This window comes from Notamacropus eugenii, chromosome 4, assembly GCF_028372415.1.
Source record: "Notamacropus eugenii isolate mMacEug1 chromosome 4, mMacEug1.pri_v2, whole genome shotgun sequence".
Lineage (NCBI taxonomy): Eukaryota > Metazoa > Chordata > Mammalia > Diprotodontia > Macropodidae > Notamacropus > Notamacropus eugenii.
The window spans coordinates 319,376,975-319,400,411 of NC_092875.1; the positions used below are offsets into that span (position 1 = coordinate 319,376,975).

Consider the following 23,437-nt stretch of genomic DNA (forward strand, 5'->3'; position numbering starts at 1 on the left):
CATATCTGCATTGATAGCAAGAATTACTCTCTGGAAGCTCTCTATACAGATCCAGTCATATATACTGTAAGACAGATAAACACAGCACACTTGAGGGCTGCTAGCACAGGTTCACTCATGATTTGGTCAGACAGGAGACACTAAGAAGGGGTTAATAATCTTACTTTATTCTAGTCTAGTTTCTCAGAAGAAGTTGCTGATAATGAGAGCACAGACTCCTACAGCATTCCCTAATCACCCCTCTTGCAGAATCCAGTAAGAATGAGAGGCAACTACCCCTATGTCTTGATGGGGTCAATGAGACAGGCACAGTTTACGCATCCCCTAAATCCCCCCAAGCCGCAATGGGGGCCACTTGAGGCAAACACACATTCCCCGAAAGCCTTGATGGAGGCTGATCAGGGCACACACAGCATTTGGGCATTCAATCCTAAGAGTTCCCTATTCAGCATCTAGTGACCACCTGCTTTAGAGGCCAGCAGACAAAGAAGGTGCATCACCACCAGCAGCCTCACAAGTGTACATCACCTCAGCCTTGTATCTTACTGTGTAGCTGCAGTGGGTATTTATATTATTTACCATTATATAATTCTGCTCAAATGTGGTGGAGATGCTTGGAACCATAACTGTGGGAGCTCATGTCTAATACTTGGGAACTGATGATTGTTATGGCCATGGATCCCGGGAAACTGAGTTCTGAGAAATAAGAACAAAAATTCACTTTACACACACTAAAGTCCACCTGACACCAAAATTCACCTTACATATACGTACATACATACATACAAACATGCATACATACACACACATGCTGAGTTTGGTATTATTATGTATACGTATAGATGTACTTGTATGTGTATATCCATAGATGTGTGTAGATACATGTATACAGATATGTGCATATGTGTATAAATATAAATGACCAAAACTAATAAAGTAGTTAATTTATAAGTACAGCCAGTGGCACAGTGGGCAGAATGCTGGACCTGGATTCAGGAATACTTATCTCCTTGAGTTCAAATCCAGCTTCAGACACTTACTAGTTTTGAGTGCCCCTGGGCAAGTCACTTAACCTTGTTAAACCTCAGTTTTCTTTCCGTAAAATGAGCTAAAGAAAGAAATGGCCAACCACTCCATTATCTTTGCCAAGAAAACCCCAAATGAGGTCACAAAGAGTCCAACATGACTCGACAACAACAGCATAGTTGTCTTCAACCAAATGTTTGGTCCCTCTTAGAAACTAATGCTGAGTATAAAACTCAGTTTTGATTCCTCACATTTTCCTCCCTTAGGAAAGGAGCCTGGAGTGGGGATCAAGAGCCCAGAGTGCAAAACTGAAGAGGGTCCAGAAGTCCCCATTCTAGAGGACACACAATCTTCACCAGTAGACATTCAGCACCATTCCTGGCAGGTTTCCACGGATATTGAGAATACTGAAAGGTAAGTGCTCTTAGAGGGATAGCTCTGCATTTAGGAGTAATTTATCTCCTAAATAACATGACTGAGGTAAGATTTGAACCTCAGACACTTGACCTAAATAACAATAACAGTGTTGCAGGATACAGGGGGTAGAGACATCTTAGTCCAGATCTTAAAAAGCTGACTTTTCTTCTGCCTGCCATAGTATCCTAGAACCAGGAGGGACTTAAAAGATCACCTACTCCAACCCCTGCGTTTTTCAGATGATGCACCATTAGGCCAGAGTAGTGAAGTATCTAGCCCAAAGTCATAGAGCACCTTAGTGTCAAACCCAATGCCAAAACATGACACCTTGGGTCCACTAAACATTACTGCATCCCCAGGGAAGTTGAAATATATTATGTTCCTTTGTAAAGGGATTAAGGAAATTTCTCTTGTGGGATTGAGATCCCCTGATTGTTTCTAGTTCACTCTGTTCAAGTTGAACCTAGCCAGGACCCAGAAGACTGGACAAGGCCACTTCTAATTAATACCCAGACTTTAGTTATCCATGCGTCACATGGCAGTTATTGGGAGAGATAAGAGGAAGGGACAAAAAAGGGGAAAAAGCATTTACTAAGCTAAACTGACTCACTACGTGCCAGCCACTGTGCTAAGCTCTTCACAAATATTAACTCATTTGAACTATGATGATCCCCATTTTACAGTTGAGGAAATTGAGGCAAACAGGTCAAATGACTTGTCCAGGGTCACACAGCTAGTCTCTGAGGTCAGGTTGGAACTCAGGTGTTCCTAACTCCAGGTCCAGTGCCTTATCTACTGTGTTACCTAACTGTCTCAAGAAGAGACTATTTCTCTGAACCTACTTAACTGCCAGGAAGTGAGTGACATCTTAGAAAATAACCCAATGTTTTCATTTCGTTTGGATAAAAAGAAACCATAACAATAGCTAATATTCATGTAGCACTTGTATGATAGGCATTGTGCTGAGTGCTCTGCAAATTTTATCACATTTGATCCTCGTAACAACCCTGTGAGCTAAGCGCTATTATTATTCCTATTTTACAGATGAGAAAACTGAGGCATGCAGAGGTTAAGTTACATAGCTACTAAGAATCTGAGGCTGGATTTGAACTAAGATCTTCCTGACTTCAGGACTAGCGCTTGATCCACTGAACCACTTTGTTGCTTCTAATAATAGTATAATCTATAGATTACTCAATATGTTGATATATTTTACTAGATATAGTCAGGCATGGTTGAAAGAGTGCTGGGAAGACCTAGGTTCAAAGTCCACCTCTACCCCACATTACTTGTGTGACTTCGGGCATGTTGTTTAACCTCTGTGTGCCTCAGGCAGCTAATTCCCTTGGAATCCTCTCCTTGGTCCTCCATATTCCTATATATAGGGGCAGCTAGGTGGTGCAGTGGATAGAGCACCAGTGCAGGAGTCAGGAGGACCTGAGTTCAAATCTTACCTCAGACACTTGACACTCATTATCTGTGTGATCTTGGTCAAGTCACTTAACCCCAGTTGCCTCATCCTGGGTCATCTCCAGTCATTCTAATGAACATCTGGTCACTGGATTCAGATGGCTCTGGAGGAGAAGTGAGACTGGTGACCTGCGTAGCCCTCCCTCACTCAAAAAACAAAGTCAAGTGCAAGCCATATCATTATTTTTCTGATGGCATGGTCTTCTTCGGCAATGAAGGATGAACACATACATTCCTGTATATCCTATATTTCTCATATTCTTATATGTTTCCATATATTTCATTAAGATACTACACATCCCCCATTCTGCTACAAAACTGCTTTGTGTATTTACAGTCTTTAATATAGACAGAGGCAGAGGCATGCTGAGGAGAGAGCTGCAAATTTAGAATCAAAGAACTAAAGTTTAAATATAAACTCTTAACTCTGTGACCTTGGAAAAGTTGCTTTACCTTAGTTGCCTCACCTGTAAATGAGGTAATTAGGTCAGGCAGCCTCCAAAGACCCTTTTCAGCTCTCCTGTCTATGATCCTATGACCCAAATATCCCAGTTCTCTAATCCCCAAAGCTGGCACAAAGCAACTTTATTGAATATAGGACAATTCCAGGGAGTAAGATGTGTTGGGAGCATTGCAGGTGAGTTTTGAGCATTTTAGAGGGTTAAGACATAATTGTATTTGTATTCTTTGCATTTCTGCTTCCAAATTGTAATGCAATTACAAAGCTAATTATCAGATTTCCATATTTACAGAAAAAAATGATGTATGTGGTAATTATGAGCTATTGATAAAACTCCCACCTTGTATGAGCATGAAAATTGAACAATTCTAGCACTGAAGCCGTTTGATGAAAGTGATAGTACTCTACAGACAAATGATTAAGGGTGATTTATTTTTTTCACTAGAAAAACAGAGAATTTCATAGTCCAGGGCTTCTTAAACTTTTTCCTCTCACAACCCCTTCAGCATTTCTTAAACTGTAAGTCAGGGTTTAAGAAGCACTACCCAGAGTATATTCCCTATAAAATCAGCTTCTTCTGACTATTGCTTCCCCCAATCTATCCTCCCTTCTATCAGTTTTTCCCCCCTTCTTTTATTCCTCTCCTTTCCTACTTCTGTGTGTGTGTATTGTGTGTGTGTGTATGTATATGTATATATATAATATATATATTCTGTAGATGGATTTCTACACCCAATCAAGTGTGTGTTATTCCCTCCTTGAGCCAATTTCTGATGAGAGTAAGGTTTAAGCATTGCCTGCCATCCTACCCCACCCTTCTTCCTCTCTGCTGTAATAAAATCAACTTCTTGCCAAATTTACCTTGGCTTGATTCATTTCCATATTCAGAAGCCTTATAAGTTATCTATAAGATTCAGAGGTTTTACACCCCTCAATTAACCTGAATTTCCTCATAAAGAGTCCTTAAAGACAGAGAGAACAAATAGAATGTAGCTCTCATGGAGTTAATTGCATTCCTAGGTTCTTATCCCTGAGGGCCTTTTGACCTCTAGAAGTCAGTCAGCATACATTAAATACTGACCCTTTAATGAAAATATATGAGTGGGAGCTGTGGCATTTATGAACTCATGGCCCTGTTCTTGAGAAGTTAACGGTGTAGTGGGAATAACCAAAACTTCTAACCAAAAGAGCACCAGGATGAGTTAGACTGAAATTTATGAAAGTTCCGGCTTTCACACTCACTAACTGGGGCTCTCTGGGCCTAATTTCCCTCACCTGTAAAATAAGAGAGGTGGGTATAGGGATCATGGAGTTCTAATTCATATTAAAGGCCTGGTCATCTTAGCTTTTCCCCTAACACAGAACCTCCTCATTTACCGTATTCCTCCATAAATTACTGTTATTCACAGACATTATCTTCAGATTCCTCCTCACTGTTTGTGGATAAAGATGCCAAACATTTTTGTGAGTTGATTAGTTTTTGTTTTCTTTCTCCAGAAAGACTTTCTTTCCCATATGGCTATACTGAGTGTAGAGATTTTCTAATCAATTTTAGCTTAATACTTGGCACACCTTTGTAGGAGAGAAAAATGTCTGAATCTGCTTTTCTGCACGTCACTGAAATAAGAAATTTAACTCTACATCCAACCAAAAAGAAGGGAGAAATGGGCTAGTTTAAGGCAAGGTATTTTTGTGAGTACTCATCATGAAGAAAGTGAGAAAGCTAAGCTAGGTCTTCAGAAACCATGGATTCTAGCTGTATGCCCTTGGACAAGTCACAATCTCTCTGAGTTTCAATGTCTTCATATGTGGAAAAGTGGAACTAATGCCTGACCTCCCTGTCTGCCTCAGTTGTAAGGAACAGGGAGAGGAAAGCCTATACACCAAGACATTGAAAAGTACTCTACTAAAAAAGGGGACTGTAATATTTTCATAACATAAGTATCGTCCTGGATCAAGTTTTAGCATTAATTTTTTTAAACCCTAGCATGCTTTATAAATTGGAGTTTCTTTTTCATTATAAAAGACTTGTCTCTAAGATCAATAAGGTTCAGGTGAGGGTGCAGAAGAGAAAAGTCATGTACAGCAGGATCCCTATCAAAAATATGGACAGAGCAGTCTCTCCTGTCTTCATTGACCAACCCAGCTGAGGATATTCTGTAGGAAAAGGAAAACACTTAACCTCTCAGTATCTGGCTGCATTGCCATAGTTTACACTCATAAAGTAGCTTATAACAGCTAACATTCATATATCGCTTTAAGGCTTACGAAGTGCTTTACCATTTTTATCTCATTTTACCCTCATGACAACTCTGGGAGGTGGGTGTTGTTTTACAGTTGAGGAAATTGAGGCAGATAGAAGAAAAGTGGTCACACAGCTAGTAAGTGTCTGAGAGTCGTATTTGAACTAAGATCTTCCTGGCCTCAGGTCCAGCACTTTGTCTACCACATTACCCAGTGGCCTTTTAAATCATTCATATAATATTTTAAGGTTTTCAGAGTATTTGGGCTAGCTCTCTCAACACGGCAGCTCATAACACAGTTGATAGAGCACTGGGCTGGCATCAGGAAGACCTGAGTTCAAATCTCTCTTCAGGTACTTACTAGCTGTGTCACCCTGGGCAAATCATTTAACCTTTGACTGCCTCAGTTTTAAAATGAAGATAATAATAGAGCGTGACCCGCCCCCCAGTAAGATCAAATAAGATAAGATTTGTAAAGCACTTAGCAGAGTGTCTGTACATAGAAGACATTTTATAAATATTTGTTTTCTTCCTCCCTTCTAACACCCCATTGGCATGGCGCAGGACAGATCCCTATAGGTCTTTCTCTATGGATTTTAGGGGTAACCCTAAGGGATCGAGGTTGATTTCTAACATTACTGCCCTAATCTGATTTTCTATCCTTCCCCTACCCTCATTGATTCATTACCCACTAGCCAGATTTAAATAGCTTTTAGAAACCAATATTTACTAGGGCAAGTAAGAAAATAGTAAGAAAAGTTGGTTAAAAAAATTCCCCCCAAATTCTGGGACACAAGCACATACAGTGTCCAGGAGGAAATGGCCCTGAGCTTAGGGAGCACATGTGACAAAGGAGTAACGTAGAACTGCTGGTTTGATAGAAGTCCTTCACTGCCTTTGTGACGTTCTTGGGAAACTCCCTTAAGTGCTGAGACCTGAGCAGCGTCAACCATCACCAGTGTTCCATGGACATTCGTATTCAGTCCTCACTACAATTCCATAATAGAGCTGCTTTTGTTTTCCTTATTTTCTTAAAGAGGAAACTGAGACCGAAATAAGTTAAGTGACTTGCCAAGGGTCATACAGATGTGTCTGAAGTGTCCAAAGCAGGATTTGACCTCAGATCTTTCTGCCCCCAAATCAAGTTGCATTTGAAACCATATAGGAAGAAATGTGTTACGCACATCCTCATTCTCTAACTCAGGGCTTTTTGATCTGGGGTCTGTGAACTTGTTTTTTAAAAAAAATTGGAAAGCTATATTTCAATAGAATTGATTTACTTTCTTATCATATGTATTTTATTTTATGCATTTAATAGCATTATTCCGATAAGGAGTCCATAGGTATCACCTGAGTGCCAGAGAGGTCTGTGGCAGAAATAAAAATAAGAACTGTTCTAGCTGATTCTGAAAGGAAATGAATAAAAAAATCTAAAAGTATTTGTGCTTAAAGCTTACACTTTCTAATTCTATCACCCCTGTGTTTGTCATTCATGCAGAGACATGCGAGAAATGAAAAACCTTTTAAGCAAACTCAGGGAGACTATGCCTTTACCATTGAAAAATCAAGGTAAGTCTTGTCATTTCTCTATGGGAGAACATGTTTTCATCGAGATAACCTTGAAAATTCATTTTTTGAGAAGTTAATACAAGCTTGTTATACCCACATAAAAATGAATTTAAGAGGAGGCAATGTGGTATGTGGAAATGTGGTCGCAGGTTTTGGAATTAGAAGAGCTGGGTTCATAATCTACCTCTGACACTTACTAGCTGCTTGATGTTGGGTAAGTCACTTCACCTCCATGAGCCTTACTTTCTTTGTCTGTAAAATGAGGGAGCTGAACTTGACCTCTGAGGTCCCTTATAGCTCTAAATCTATGATTCCTATATGTTTGGTTTCCCTTTTTCAGTAAAATTGGAGAACTTTCCAGATGACCTTTGAATGGGGAGGAGGGAAGAGTGGTAGTATTCAAGCAGACAGATATTTATGTACAAGGCACTGTGTTAGGTGCTGTGGGAGACCCCCAAAAGAGCAAAACATAGCCCCATGCCCTGACTTGAGGACAAGTCTTAATTATTGATTTGGTCATCATTGTCATAGATGCCCTATATTTACAAGGTTCTTAAAGGGTTACAAAACATTTTACAACAACCACTCTGTGAGCTGGGTGCTACTATTAGCCTCTTATAACTAGGGGTGCTAGCTATAATAGCAGGGCACTGCACTGCTAAGTCCCAGAGAAATTCACTAGGAACAAAATTAAGATGGCTTAACAAGCAAGTAAAAATTGTTTAAAAATAGAGCCATCATTCATTTGGGAGAAAAACTATATGTTTTAGCCAAAATCTGTCAGAGACATTATATTAACATATGAGTCTTTCTGCTTGGAGAGATTGAGAGTTTCCTCTACTGAAAGGGATTTCCACCCTTCACTTGATAGTAATTATGAAACAAAAGATAAAGTTTCATAGCAAAGTAAATTTTAAAAAAACATTGTTTAGGATTTTTGATTTGTTAAAGGCCAATAATAATATTAACGCCAGTTTATACTTAGAGAAAATATCTCCCAATTATTCTCTCTTTAATTACTCCTCTTTCAATGTAATCAAAGGTGAACAGAAGCTTCTTTCTTAATTGGATCAAAGACATTCCCATAATTGGATCATATAAATAAGGCCAAGGGGAGTCAAGATCCCTTACTGAAAATTTAAAAATCTATTCAAGGAATTAACCACCCCTCTCACATCTCCTTTCTAAGTCCTCCAAAACCACAACACAACATTGTCATGATAGCCCTCTCTCTCTGCATAAACTCTACCTCTCAAAGGGCCGTACAGTCTGGAAAATAGATTGTCTCCTCCCTCGGTGGGACTGTCCACTGTGCCAACATAGCCTCCCCACTGTCCTATGTAATATTAGCCTCTACCTCCCCTAAACCGAATTTCTCATATCAGGGCTAGTTATGGCCTTAAGAACAAAGGCAGTTCAGCCGAATCTCCAACATCTACAAGTGTAATAACCTCTTATGGATGTTGACCAAGTAAGCTTCAAATGGATTTGTAGATCTACTCTCAACCGTACTTGCCAAGGGAGAAAATCACAGCAAGAGTGCAGGCTATGAATTAATAACAGGTACCCCATTCTGGATAGAGAGCAGGGGATGCCCTTGGTGAGGGAGGATCAGTCAGACCTGGCTGTGGAGATGACAGAGAGACAGAAAGTGAGAGAGAAACAGAGAGAGAGAGAAAGAGAGAGAGAGAATCTGTCACTTTTCTTTCCTCTTAAGGAATGATGCAAGTTAGAGGAGGATGTGATATTGTTAGTGAGGGAAAGGAGAAAGTTTGGCAGGCAGGAGCTAGGGGAGCATTCCAGGCAGAAGGATCAGTGTGACAGAAGGTGAAGAGGTGGGAGTGAGAACAACAGATGAAGGGAGTGGTGAGGAGCTTTGCCTGAGCAGCATGAAGGGGTAAAGGAGAAAATAAAATGCACAGGGGCTTAGGTGGCCTGAAGCATTTGCCTGATGGAGTGCCTGAGGATGCTTGATTCTCTCTAATGCATCCTGTGACTGGACTCTTCCCAGTATTTTAATGAAAAAGGCAACACATTTAAACTAAGAAGAACCTGACCATAGAACTGGATCTTTTACCCTTTTCAAAAGCTGCTTCTGTGAGTGCAGCTATGGTCAGGCAGTACAGAAGATAAGTAATCAGTCAAATACTAGTTTATCAATAAGCTTCTATTAAGTAAACACCTCCTACATGCCAGGCATTGGGCTGGTCCTGGGGATCCAAAGACAAAAGTGAAACAACCCCTTCCCTCAAAGAGCTTGCATTCAATTGGGAGAAGCACTATATATACTCAATGTACCCACAGTAAATGCAGGGTAAAAACTTTAAATGACTTTTTATTGTTTTTTTTTTTACATCACCAGAATTTCCCTCCTTCCACAGAGTCATTGCGTATAACAAACAATGCCCTTTTAATAACAAAAAAAATTAAAGAGAATAAAAATCTGCAAAATGGTCAATATAAAATGGTCAAATCAGAATAAATCTGAAAATATGCACAGTGTACTACACCTGTGAAGCTACCACCTCTGCAAAGGAGTGGGTTGAGAGTATCTTCTCACATATCTCTTTGGAGTCTAGTTTGTTCTTTATAATTTTATAACTTGCATTTTTGATGTGTGTATGTGGTTGTTTTTTCCATTTACACTGTTATACTCAAGGTATATTTTGTTTTCTTGGCCCCACCTACTTCATTTTGCATCAGTTAATATAGCTCTTTGCATACTTCTCTGTATTCGTATTCATCATATTTATAAATTCTTATAGCATTGTAATTTATATTACTATGTAAATTTATATACACATTTATATGCCTTAGTTTTGTTTAGCCATTCCCCAATCAATGATCATCTATTTTATTTTCCCTTCTAAAACAAAAAGTCTTGCTATTAATATTTTGGTAGATAGTGAAACTTTCTTATCAGTGACTTCCTTGCAGTACAAGCAAGGATATGGAATCTCTGGGCAAAAGGGCATGACATTTTAGTCACTTTATTTTCACCATTCTAAATTATTGCTTTCCAAAATGGTCATGCTGATTCATAACTTCATCAAGAAGATATTGGTGTGCCAATTTCCCCATAACCCTTACAATATTAACTACCCTAATTTTTCACCATCTTTGCCATCTTGTAGGGTATATCGTAAAACTTCAGGATTCATTTGACTTGAATCTCTCTTATTATTAATGATTTAGATCTCTCTCATTTAGTTTGCAGTTCTCATTTTGAAAACTGTTCAAGTCATTGGCCACTTATCTGGGGGGGCACTGCTTTTGATCTTCTATCTATCGATCTGTTTTTCTGTCTATCTTTATCTAGATATACCCCATCAGAGAAATTTGATGCAGATTTTTTTTGACTACTTCCTTTGTATCTTAGGTGCATTCATTTCATTTGTGCAAAAGCCTTTCAATTTCACGTAATCAAAATTTTCTATTTTAACTTTTGTAATTAACTATATCCCTTGTTTAGTTAAAAATGCATCTCTTCCCTATAGTTGTGGAAGGTATATTATCTGCTTCCCTTCTAATTTTTAAAGATATTTATCTTTACTATCAATTTAGATATCCATTTTAATCCAATTTAATATCTATTTAGAATGTATTATGAAATATGGTGTAAAGTGTTTGAACTAATATGGTCTAAACCTAATTTCCGCCAAACCGTTTTCTAGAATATCCAGCAGGTTTTTTCCTAAATAGGGAATTCTTTCCTAATTTATGTTTTCTAGCTTATCAAACACTTGGTCGTTGAATTCCATTGTTTCTGCTTCTCCCTTGTCTCATCTGTTCTATTGTTCCATTTATTTTTTAAACCAATATCAGATGGTTTTGATGCTTTATAATATAATTTAATGTCTTTAAGGGCTAACCCCTCCTTTCCTCTTTTCATTACTTCTCCTGATATTCTAGATCTTTTATTTTTCCAAATTTATTTATTTTATTAAGTTCTATAAAATAGCCCTTTGATAATTTGATAGGTATATTTGAAAGCATAAATTAACTTTAATAGCATCATTTGATTGTATTGTCATGTTTATTATTATATTGACCCAACCCAGACGTTAGCAGTGAATATTCATCCAGCTATTTGTTTATTTCAAAAAGCACTTTGTAGTTGAATTTATACAAGTAATAAATGTGCTTTAATAGATTGACTCCCAAATATTTTATGTATTTTGTATTTATTGGAATGGTATTTTCCTATTGCCTTTTGAATTTTATTATTATGTAAAAATGCTTCTGGTTGGAGAGTGGGGTTATTTTGAGATCTGCAGTTTTGCTCAAGCTAATTGTTCCAATATAATCTTTGTGGATTCTCTAGGATTTTCTAGGTAAAGCATCATGTCATAAGCAAACAGGATTAGTTTTATCTCCTCTTTACCTCTATTTCTGTCTTTAATTTTTTTCTTGTCTTTTTTGCTAGCATTTCTAGAACTATGTCAAATGATACTGGGGAAAATGGACATTCTTGCTTTACTCTGGTATTTCTTGGAGAATGCAGTGTATTATATGCATGATACTTTTGGTTTTAGATAGAAATTCATTATAACATTTAAAAAGCTCTTTATGCCTATACATTTTAGAATTTCTGGCATAAATTAATGTTCTTTGTCAAAGGCTTTCATAAGTGTGGGTTAATTTTATGAGGGAGATGTGGGAAGATCTGAAAAGGCACCCTTGGTTGGGATGATATTCAAGTTGAGCTTTGAAGGAGGCAAGGGATTCTGAGTGGAGGGATGAAAAAGTAAATTCTACGCATCAATTAGTAATCAATTAATAAACATTTATTAAGTGCCTACCATATGCCAGGCACTCTGCTAAACACTAGAAATACAAAAAGGAGGCAAAAGACAATTCTTGCCCTCAAGGAGCTTACGATCTAATGGGGGAGACAACATGCAAACAAAGATACGAAGCAAGTTATAGATAGGATAAGTAGGAAATAATCAACAAGGAGAAGGCCCTTGAATTAAGAGAGGTGGGGGAAAGTTTGATGCAGAAGATAAGATTTTAGCTGAGACCTAAAGGAGACCCAAAGGGAGGTCAGTATTTAGAGCAGAGGAGGGATAGCATTGAAGACATGGGGGCTAGTAAAAGAAAAATGCCCAGAGCCAAGACATGGATTGTCTTTTTGGTGGAATATCAAGGAAGACAGTGTCACTGTATTGAAGAGTATCTGGCAGGGAGCATAGTGTAAGAAGACTAGAAATGTAGGAGGGGACTAGGTTATGAAAGTTATGAGTGCCAAATAGAGCAGTTAGTATTTTCTCCTGGAGATGTATTATGATCAGACCTGTGCTTTAGAAAAATCACGTTAGTGGCTGAATGGATTGTAGTAGGGAAAGACTTGAGACAGATAGACTGTCTGCAAACTGTTGCAATAATCCAGGTATGAGTGATGAGGACATAGATCGCAGTGATGAAAGTGTGAGAGGAGAGGAGGGAGCATATTGTCTGTGAGTAACAGTAAACCCAAATAGGATGTCATTCAAGTGGATGATCATACCCAAGACCTAAATTGTAAACATGCTGGAGGATGAAAAAAAGTTAGACCAAGGAGAGAATTAATTGTTCAGAGAAGAGTGGCAGGTTTTTGAAGGAGGCAGTGCAATAAAGTTAAGAAGGACTGAGTTTGGAGTGAGAAGACTATTTCAAGTTATACTTATTACCCTTACTGTGTGACACTGGAAAAAGGAATTTCATCATTCTGGGCTTCAGTTTTCTCATCTGTAAAATGAGGATGCTGGATCATATGACTCGTAAGGTTCCTTCTAACTCTAGCTCTGTAGTCCTATGGATGAATATCAAGGGGGAAGAATTGTAGAACACCCATGCTTCCTTACCCTTGCTCACTCAGGGACAACAATGAAACTTAGCATTGGTCATAGGAATAGGGAAGAGACAGAAAACAGAGACAATTCATGTGAAGGAAGAGTTCTGTTTTCTTCCTATATATCAGCTCCCAGCAAGATATGTATCTTTTTAATTAAGTTTTTAAAAAAATTATTTATTTTTAATATTTTCTTTTCACATTTTGAGTTCTAGATTCTCTCCCTCTCACCCTTCCCCCAATGAAAAAGCAAACATGATATAAATTATATATGTGAAATCATGCAAAATATATTTCTATATTAGCCATGTCACAAAAAAGGGGAAAAAAGAAAAAAAATAAAGCAAGAAAATTATATTTCAATTTGCTCTGCCACTACAAAATTTGATTTGAAGCATTATTTTAAAGTTGTTTGGAGGGGAATATTGGGAGAGTTCAGCTGGGTCCCATCTTGTATTCTGCCATATTGGCTTCCACCAAGATATATATCTTTAGAAGACTTGTAGAGATTGATTGATAAAGAGCCAGACTGAAAGGGAAGTGAGGCCATATAAATAGGGAGGAGGTGTCAAGGAACACCAATTAACTTTGTCTTTCTGAAAATACTTATGCCAAAAACTAGACAAAGAAGTCATGTGACTGCACATACTAGGCAATTAATAAATATTAGTTGATTGACTAGAGAACCCAATCAGATTTAATATCATTGTGAAGGCATGACTGGATAGGCCCAGAAAATGGCTTCCCTGTGCCATTCACTGTACCCATTTGTAGCCACTTGATTATTGTCATGGCCAGTGTTGCTATATGGAGAACGAAGGATAAGGATAAAGACCGCACCTATGATTCCACTAACATAAGGAACTCTTGGTATAGGCCAGTACTTTCTATGCAGCCTACAGTCTTAAAGGATTATCTAGAACACCAGGATGCTTTGAGAATCACATAACAAGAATAATATTCTGATACTTTTTGGTAGAATTTGAATGTTTCTCTTCTGCATCTGTCTTAGTGAAACCTGTTCCTGAAACCCTGTTTACTTTCTTCTCTTTTTATTTCTCTTTTGCTTTGTTCTTCTTCTCCAAGTGTATGTTTAGGAGGCAGAGGCATGGTGGGAGGAACACCCTATGTGTTGTCCTCCTTGAACTTGGTTAAATAAGATAGCTCTGGAGAGTGGCTAGCACATCCAGCCCTAAGTTATACTCCTTTCTCCAAATCACTCTTCCTAAATCCTCTGAGTTCCCACTGTTGTCTATTACCACATGAGTAATCACAGGACCTTAGCTTTAGAATTGGATGGAGTCCAAACTCCTCACTTTACAAATGGAAAAACTGGGCCTGAGAGGGGTTGAATAACTTGCTCAGGATCACACAGCTGTTAAGTTTGATGCAAGTCTTCCTGATTCCAAGTCCAGTACTCCAACCATCTTGACCATTCACTTGGCAATTTATCCATCTATTCATCCATCCATCTATCCACCTATCTATATCTATCTGTCTATTTTTATCCATCTATTCTATTTTTCTATCTGTCTATCTATCTATGTCTGTCTCTTTTTATCTATCTAGTCTATCTATTTTTCTTTCTATTCTATCTGTCTGTCTAGTTCAATTATCTCTCCCATTTGGATCATCACCTGTTTCCTTTAGATTTGCTTTCTCAATGGAGAAGAAAGTACCAAGGAAAGACCCAGAAGCCAGAGATTATAAAGATGAGTATACTTTGGCTTCACAAAGATCAAAGCTTAGAGATCCATCTAGCCTAATCCCCTTGTTTTACAGATGAAAAACTGAGTCCCAGAGAAGCAAAGTGATTCGCTACAAGGTCACACAGATAAACATGGAAGAACCATGATCTGAACCCAGACCCTCTAACTCAAAATCTAACACTCTTTCCATTGTAGCATGCTACAAATTTATAACTTCCTTGTAACTTTCTCCCTGGAAAAGTGGCAAAGCTACAAGACTGCAAGGCTGCAGGAGGTGCCCTTGTTCTCTCTTCCTGAGCCTGTCCAGACCAGTGGAGCCTAGGACCCAGTCCCAGACTCTGTCTCCTCCTTTGTCCCACATTCTGGGTCAGTGGCAGTGCCGCTGGGAGCTCCGTTAATTATAACCGTCTTGCTGTGTTTAATGGATTACAAATAGAACAGCCTGCAGAGAGCCCTCAAGGTGACTAACAAAAGGGTCAGAGAGAGAAAAGCAAAGTGCCAACATTCTTTAAGTGCCCATTGTTGTTCAACAAGACAAGTCCCTGAAAATGAATTGAGCCTGAAAGGCAGGCTCATGGTCTCATAAATCCTGAGGCAATTCATGTAATGTCATGGAGTGTTTGTGATATATTCACATGTGTATGCTTAGGATGTTGTGGTACATATAGTAGAAAGAGGGCTGGATCTGGAGTCAGAGGACTGGAATTCAAATCCTGTCTCTGACACTAGCCTCCTCTGACACCTTGGGCACATCACTTAACCTTGTGGACCCTCAATTTCTTCATCTGTAAAATGAGAAGGCTGGCCTTGTAAAACCCCTTTCCAGTCTAAATGTGAGATCCTGTGAATTTGTTACAGAATACTGTGAACCATAAACAATCATAAACCTTGGAAAATGGAAAAATTGTTTTTACCCAATTACTGTGTTGTGTCTGTTGTTCAGTCTTTTCAATTGTGTCCAACTCTTTGTGACCCTATTTGGGGTTTTCTTGGCAGAGATACTGGAGTAGTTTGCCATTTCCTTCTCCAGCTCATTTTACAGATGAGGAAACTGAGGCAAATAAAGTAAAGTGAGTTGCCCAGGATCACACAGCTAGGAACTATCTGAGGCCAGATTTGAATTCAAGTCTTTCTGACTTCAGACCCAGTACTCCATTCACTGAGCCACAATTGTCTCTAGATTAAGTCCAGAATTCAGTTTAAAAAAACAAAACAAAACATTTAAGCGCCAGCTATGTATAAAGCATTGTATATCCAAAGGCAAGAATTTCAACCACAGGAAACTTACATGCTACACATATGGGCAATTTTGACCTATTCAGTTTTCTGAGTCTAGCAAGAGTCAGGTTCAGAATTGATGATGAAGAAAATTTGATTGGATTTAGTTCTACAAGTGTTAACAAAGAGCCTCCTGTGTGGTAGGCACTAAATTATGTGCTGGGGAAATAAAGTAAACAAAGTAAGTCCTTGCCCTGTTAACATTCTGTTGGAGGGAAAAGAAGACAGAACCACATGTTTATAAAAACAGCTCAATACAAACGATACAAAAGTGATTTTCCTGTTAGGAGGGAGCTAGCAACTGGCAAAGCCAGTATAGGCATCAACACTTAGAACTGAGCATTTTGTTTCCCACATCTTTGTAATCATCTAAAAACCATCTAAGAATCAGGAAAAAGCATTTCTGTGCTGTCATGTACGGGAAAAACCCGGGCGGAGAGAAGTTGCACCCACAGCAGGTAACAGTTTTCACTTTTCGGACTATGTGTGGGCTTTCCCTCACTGGAGGGAAAAACATCAGACTTTGACATAAACAAGTAAAATAACTTTTGAGGAAACAAGCAGGTAAATCTCCTATCCTTTTTTCCTCTCTTTTCTTCCTGAAGCTGGTTGCAAGAAACTGACCACAGATTCTCAGAAGAGTATCACTTATTTCAAAAGTACATTCATGTGACATGGAATTATCCAGTCGGGTACAACACAACACAGTTGCTTAATGTGGGACACTGGACGTTAACGGTAGGGGGATGAGCTAGCCAGAGTTGGTAAGGTACATGCTGTACCCATTGGCATCCCTAGCCAGCACACACTGATTCCTAAGAGGCTTTTCTTGTTTTTGTCTTTGTCATCAGCACCTAGTCCAAGTACTAAATAGTTGCTTATTGAATTGAAAAAAATTGAATTAGGTCATTTCTAAGATAGCAAGTCCAGAATAGAGCAAGACTGAGAAGTGAATATGATCTCCAATCTACCCCCAGGAAAGTCCTGGGGAGGGTTAGAGAATCACAGAATCAGAACTGCAAGAGAACTCAGGGCTGATCTAGTCCAATCTGTACCAGTACAAAAACTCCCTCTCTCTTGAATCCTGCTGAAAAGTGGCCATCCAGCTGTGGCCTTGAAGGCTTCCTTCTCAGAAGCAGCCTGTTCCACTTCAGGACAGCTCTAAATGCTATGGAAAAAAAAGTCAGCTCTAAGTCTGTGTCTCTACAATGCATTCTACTTTATGGGGTCAAGCTGAACAAGTTTTTAGTCTTTCTTATTCATAATAGCTCTTCAAGTACTTAGGGAAATTCAACATGTACCTTCAACTTGTCAGTTTTCTAGGCTAAATGCCCTCTGTGCCTTTCACTAATTCTCATTCTTTCTTTGACAAATATGACCCGGTCACCAATTCTCTTGCTCTCTTGGTTGCCTTCTAGAAACTGTCCAGTCTGTCTCTGTCCTTTTAAAAAAGTAAAGGCAAGAAACAAACACAGTATTTCAACTGTTGTTTGATCAGAGCATCATACTCACCTTGAACACTATGCCTCTTAACACAGACCAGAATGGGGTTATCTTTGTTGTTTTCATTCAATTTTATTTATTTTTCAACCAGCAAAACTCCAACTCTCCTCCCCCAAATTGAAAAAGAAAGAAAAACAAAACCCTTGTTACAATTATGTACAGTAAAGCAAAATTTCTTCATTGGCTACATCCAAAAAAAAAAAGGTCTCATTCTTCACCGAGTCTTTCACCTCTCTATCAGGAGATGGGGAGCATCATTAGTAATGGGATTAGCTGTTTTTGACCTCCATCACACACCATCGACTTGTGTTGAGCCTGCAATTCCCTAAAACTTCTTTATCGTTTTCACTGAGATTTATCGTCTACTTATACTTCTTTCATCCTATAGTAGTGTGATTGATTTTATTTCTGTTAAATTTAATCATGTTAGATTCAGTCCATCATTCTAGTCTGTCAGAATCTGTTTGAATACTGACCATCATTCATCATGTTAGCTATCCCTCCCAGCTTTGTGTTATCTGCAGATCTGACAGTTTGTCCAAGTTACTGATGCAAACGTTGATTGTTACAAGGCAAAGGTCAGACGCCTGGTTTACAGCCTTTGCAGAATCCTCTGCTTCAAACTGGGAAAGACCTGAAAATGGACTTTCTAGGTCCTCTCCAAGCTAACACCATACTTTCTTTGTTTTAATCTAGACTTTCAAAACCAGAGCTGAAATGATGCTAATGGCAGGCAGACAAAAATTATTTATTAAGTGTTTAGGGTGGGCCAGGCACTGCTTCAATGAGGATGAAATTGGGGGTCAGGTGGGAGTGGAGGATGGATGGAGTGTATTTTAGAGTCAACAGCATATCCTAGAGGAGAATGAAGCATAGAAGACCTGAATGTCCACAAAACGAAGCCTCCAGAAGAAACTCACCAGTAGGAGAAAGAGGCAAACATGGCAGAAGGATATTCCAGATTGAGAAAGCCCCAGTTGCTGAGGAAAATTCCAGGATGAAAAGGCAGCTGAGTCATGGTGGCAAAATTTGTATAGTCAGAAGCTCAGTCTGGAAGGGATTGATGCATGGTAGACCTGGGCCCATCCCCAAAATGGAGACCTTGGAAGGAACTCATTAATGGAAGAAAGGGGTCAGCAGAGCAAAGGGACATAGCATGATGAGAAAGCCCCAGGCACTAAGGAAAGTTCCGTGGTAAGGAGACAAGATGCTTAGGATGCTGAGCCATCATATGCCTGGTAAGTTCCATCTAAGGAATGTGGCAGAGTACCTTATCCACAATAGGAACTCAGTAAATGTTTTATGAATGAATGAATTTGTAAGGGCTCCCAGTGACTCATTCTAATATTAAAATGTCACCTTGGGTATTTATAACTTTAGAACCAGAAGATTTTCTTCACCAAATATGTGCATTTTGACACAAATTCCAAAATATTTTCAATATTCTTGTGCATTCCTAGAAATAATCAGCTGTATGTTCCAATGTGGGTACTCCCTTTGGCCACAGAATCCAACCATAGCCTTGCCCATGTGGCTGGATACCAGGCATAACTTATAAATTCCTCTTTCCCAATTCTTTTTCTTCAGTGGAGAATCTTAGTAAGCATTTTTTAGCAGAACCAATGCTGTCTATGGTGATGCTCTGTCATTATTCCCAGGGCATAATACTTCCATTGGCTGCCTTGACTTCCAGAATTTTGCCCAAGCCTGGACAGAGTTTGAATTTACCATCACCATCTGACCTAGAGTTCTGCCTGCCCCACATTTCCTCTCTTACTTCTTCCAATTTTTCTTCCCTCCATCCTTCTCCCTTAACTGTTTCCCTTTGCTTACTTTTAAAGTGTTAAAATGATACAATTTGTATTTCTCAAAGCATATCTTTGGACTTGGGACTCACAGGATATGCTACATCTAGTTGTTTAGATGCCAGAAACTTACAAGTCCTATTCAAGAAATGGGTTGGCTTTTTTTTCAGTCTTTTGACTTTGTTTTATTGCTTTTTGATGTCTCATGGAATCACTAGCTTCCACTTAATCAATTCTAATTTGTAAGGAATTATTTTCTTCACTGTTTTTAACCTTTTTTTCTTTTTTTTCTACCAAACTGATAATTCTCTTTTCATGATTTTCTTGCATTGCCCTCATTTCTTTTCTTATTTTTTCCTCTTTACTTTTATTTGATTTAATTTTTTTGTTCTTTTTGATCTCTTCAGCTCTTCTAGGAATTATTATTGGACTTCTGTCTAGTGTGCATTTTCTTTGAGGCTTTGCTTGTAGATATTTTCCAGTCATTGTCTTCTGAGGTTATGCCTTGAGCTTCCCTGTCACCATAGTAATTTTTATTGGTAGGGTTTTTTGTTGTTGCTGTTTTTTAATTTTTCTAGCCCATTTCTTTCAACTTTATGTTAGAATTTGGTTCTGTTCATCTCTATGAGGGGATGACTGGTCTGAACTTCAGTCTTTTTCAGGTATAGGAACCTGTAAGTTTTCAATACTTGCCTTCCTGGTCTGTGCTCTGGTCTTTATCCAGGTAGGGCCTCTGCCACCTTGTGACTCACCCTGAGATTGCAATCTGAAACTCAGTAATGGGCAACAGAGCTGCCAAATGATACCCAGTCCTATGCCCAGTACTAACACAAGCATCCTCTGAGATCCCTTTCTGCTCAGGTGTTCAGTTCCCTTACTTTTCCTGGGCAATGGATTCTCCTGGCACCACTGTTACTGTGTTGCCTTCAACGCCAACAACACATGCTACTCCATACTCCCATCACAGTGTTGGTACACTTTCTGTCTTCCTAAGTAGCTCCAGATTGGAAAAATGATTCGCTGTGATTTATTTGTTAATTTTTCCATTCAAAATTCAGCTTGACATACTTTCTAAAGTTGTTTAGAGGTGTGTATTGAGAGAGCCCAGCAAAAACACCCCATGGGTGTCTTTTAAGGAAAAAGAGCCCGTGTAGAGTGGGAGGGTGTGTGAAAGAGTCACTATTCATAGGCCATATCTTCTTGAAGACTCATGCTATATATCCATAAATTTTCAGTATATGCCAGAGAGATTTTACAACTTCATCTGTACTTATAGATTCTTATTATTTAAAGGTTATGCAGTTTAGTACAATATAATACAATGCAACACAAAGACCAAATAATAAAAATCAATTGCCTTGAGACCCTAGAATACAGAAAGCACTAAATAAATATTTGTTGATTTATTGATAGTGGAAAGGATGCTGAACTTGGAGTCAGAATAGCTGAATTCAAATGCAGACATAAACCATGACTAGTTGTGTGATCTTGGACTTTTTAAAACTTCTCTGAGCCTGTTACCTCATCTGAAAAAATGGGCATAATAACATTTGCACTACCTACTTCCAGAATTGCTATAGGAAAAGTTTTGTGTAACTTTAGAGCACTATGAAAATATGAATTATTGTAATGAATATTATCCTCATGCACATAGGACCTGAGAATCAGAAGTAGCACCCAAGGAAGAGACAGTGGATACAGTAGAAAGAGCACTGGGTGTGGAAACAAGGGACTTGAGTTCAAATTCTACTTTGAAAGGGAGAAGAACTTCGAGGAGGGAGGTCTGACAGCATGGTAACATGGGTTCAGGAGTCAGAGTTGGGGGGCATACCAGCAGGCTTTGGACAATGGGATGAAGAGAACATGAGAGCTCAATTCAACTCAAAATTGCAGTCATCTCCTGGCTGCAATAATCATCTTATATTTATATAGTACTGTCAAACAACCCCTTGAGATAGATAGTACAAATAGGATTAGTCCTGTTTTACAAAAGGGGAAACTGAGGCTCATAGACATGAAGCGGCTTGCTCATGGTCGTACAGCTAGTAAGTGACAGAGACAGAATTGGAACTCAGACAAGGGTTGGGCTCTTTTCCCTCTTAGTAGTTGACTTTGACACAGGGTCTAAATATCTACAGAGAGCACTATGCAAGATATCTGTATCTTTGATCCCTGCAACCACCCAGAGAAGGCAGATGAGACTGGCATCATCCGCCTCATTTTAGAGATGAGAATCCTGAAACCTGGCTGCCTTTGCACAGTTGGTACAGTCTCATTAGTTTATTTTGTCTAAATGAGCCCTGCTACATGGATTGAAATAGCCTCATTAGCCACCAGGTGCCAAACCTGTCCTAGAGGATTAACCCAGAGATTTTCCCACCTTTCCCACATTGTTTCTCACTCATAGCCTGTTCAGAGAGAAAATTTCAGCCCATGTGGAGCTTTCCTTTGGTTTCAATTCATCTCATTTATCTCAAACAGCATTTTCTGTAGGTTACCACTTTGTGCATTTCAGCATCAGATCCAAGTGCTAAGCTTCCCACAGTGTAGAAGCTGCTCAGAATTCCAGGCACAGGCATGATGGGTTTCTTTGTCACTTCAGCCATAGGGGGTGATCATGAGAGCAAGGGATCTGAGGAAGGGAGTTGTCACAATCGTGGGGCAAAGGTCTCCTAAACCAGCATTCACTCTTAATGGAGAGTGTATTCTCTGCTGAGAGCCTGAGCAACCCCAACCTCATCTCTCCCATCACTTCCCATTCACTTATGAGTAAGCAGATGCTGAATACTTAAAGAGAGCTGAATAAGGGGGAGAAGTAAACCATAGGTCATGGCTGCCTCTCAGCGTGTGTGTGTGTGTGTGTGTGTGTGTGTGTGTGTGTGTGTGTGTAGTGCAATTATGAAAAGTGCAGTACTTTAAAGAAAGAAATGTCTTATACCTAAAAAAAGCATGGTTGTTCGTGATACTACAGCTCTTGGTGGACTTGGTGTAAATATTCCCTTCACTGATGAAGATTTCAGCTCATCCATGCCTGCCCATGTGAAAGAACATAAGAATGAGATCACATATACATTCTTTCTTCTTTGTTCCTTAGATATGTTACTCGTTCTTTCTTCCTTTGTCCCTTCCACTTTGCAGATTTAGCACAGTTATACAAAACACTATCCTTGAGATGTCAAAAGAATATAAAGAAAGCCTTTAGCACAGTGGGTGGACCCCTTGTTGCCAATTTATGGTAGGACATAGAGAAAAATCACAAACGAATGGGTGGTGATCTTCACATTGCTTCCATAACATGCATGAAATCACATATCCCCTGAAGTATTTCCTGTCGTATGAGAAACATATATGTGAATTCCCCTAGTTCATATATATAAGCAACAAAGCCATGTATCTGTCCCAAATTTTGTCAAATATGGAGGTATGTGGAGGTCAGGGGAAGTAATCTTCTGAACTCCTTTAAAATGTAGAAAATAGTTTATAGATTTTTAATAAAGAACACCTGCTACTAAAAATGCTAAGATCTTTGTTCCTCATAAAAGGATTATTATAGATTTGATGAACATAAGCCAGAGAATCTTAAATTACTTGCTAGATTGAGATTGCCAAAAATCCATCCAGTACTGAAAGCGTTATTGCAAAAAAGTTATTGCAAAAATTGCAGTTCCTGAGGTATCTCCAGTATGTCAAATATGTTAAATATTCATTTAAGTGGGATACATATGCATACATGTGCATATATATAGCAAGTTGGTGATGAAAGGTGTAATCTTCATGATTATGATGAAGCTAAATAATTTTTTTCTTCCAGTTTTTGGTTGTGGCATGAGTCATTCCTGAACCATATCATTACAATATGTTACATCGTTTTATGTATCTTAACTAGTTGGAAGTTTAAGTAGAAAAGATGTCCTATTTCTAGCTTCCAATATGTTAACAGCAGTGGATTGTTTTTACTCTGAGAGAAATGAAGTAGCACTGTTTTTTGGGTTGTTTTTTTTTTTTTTTGAAGATTCCAGAAATATGGATTTTAAGTAAAAAGGATTTTAACCCATGGAGCCTGAGCAATTGGGTTGTTTGATTAATTTGATCTACACAGCTGAACTTCCTCTTGTTTTCTCTAA

At 38.7% G+C, this 23,437-nt stretch overlaps 1 protein-coding gene across 2 annotated transcripts in view; it reads left to right on the top strand.

Moving 5' to 3' along the window:
* RGS7BP (regulator of G protein signaling 7 binding protein) overlaps window positions 1-23,437 on the top strand; it is a 130,513-nt gene that overhangs the window by 96,118 nt on the left and 10,958 nt on the right. The window contains exons 4-5 of one of the 2 annotated variants that reach the window (XM_072605061.1): window positions 1,293-1,440; window positions 7,117-7,189. In XM_072605061.1, the coding sequence (XP_072461162.1) occupies window positions 1,293-1,440; window positions 7,117-7,189 (221 nt within the window). Of the gene's footprint in view, window positions 1-1,292; window positions 1,441-7,114; window positions 7,190-23,437 lie in introns of those variants that run through there. The other variant, XM_072605060.1, reaches the window with a different exon arrangement.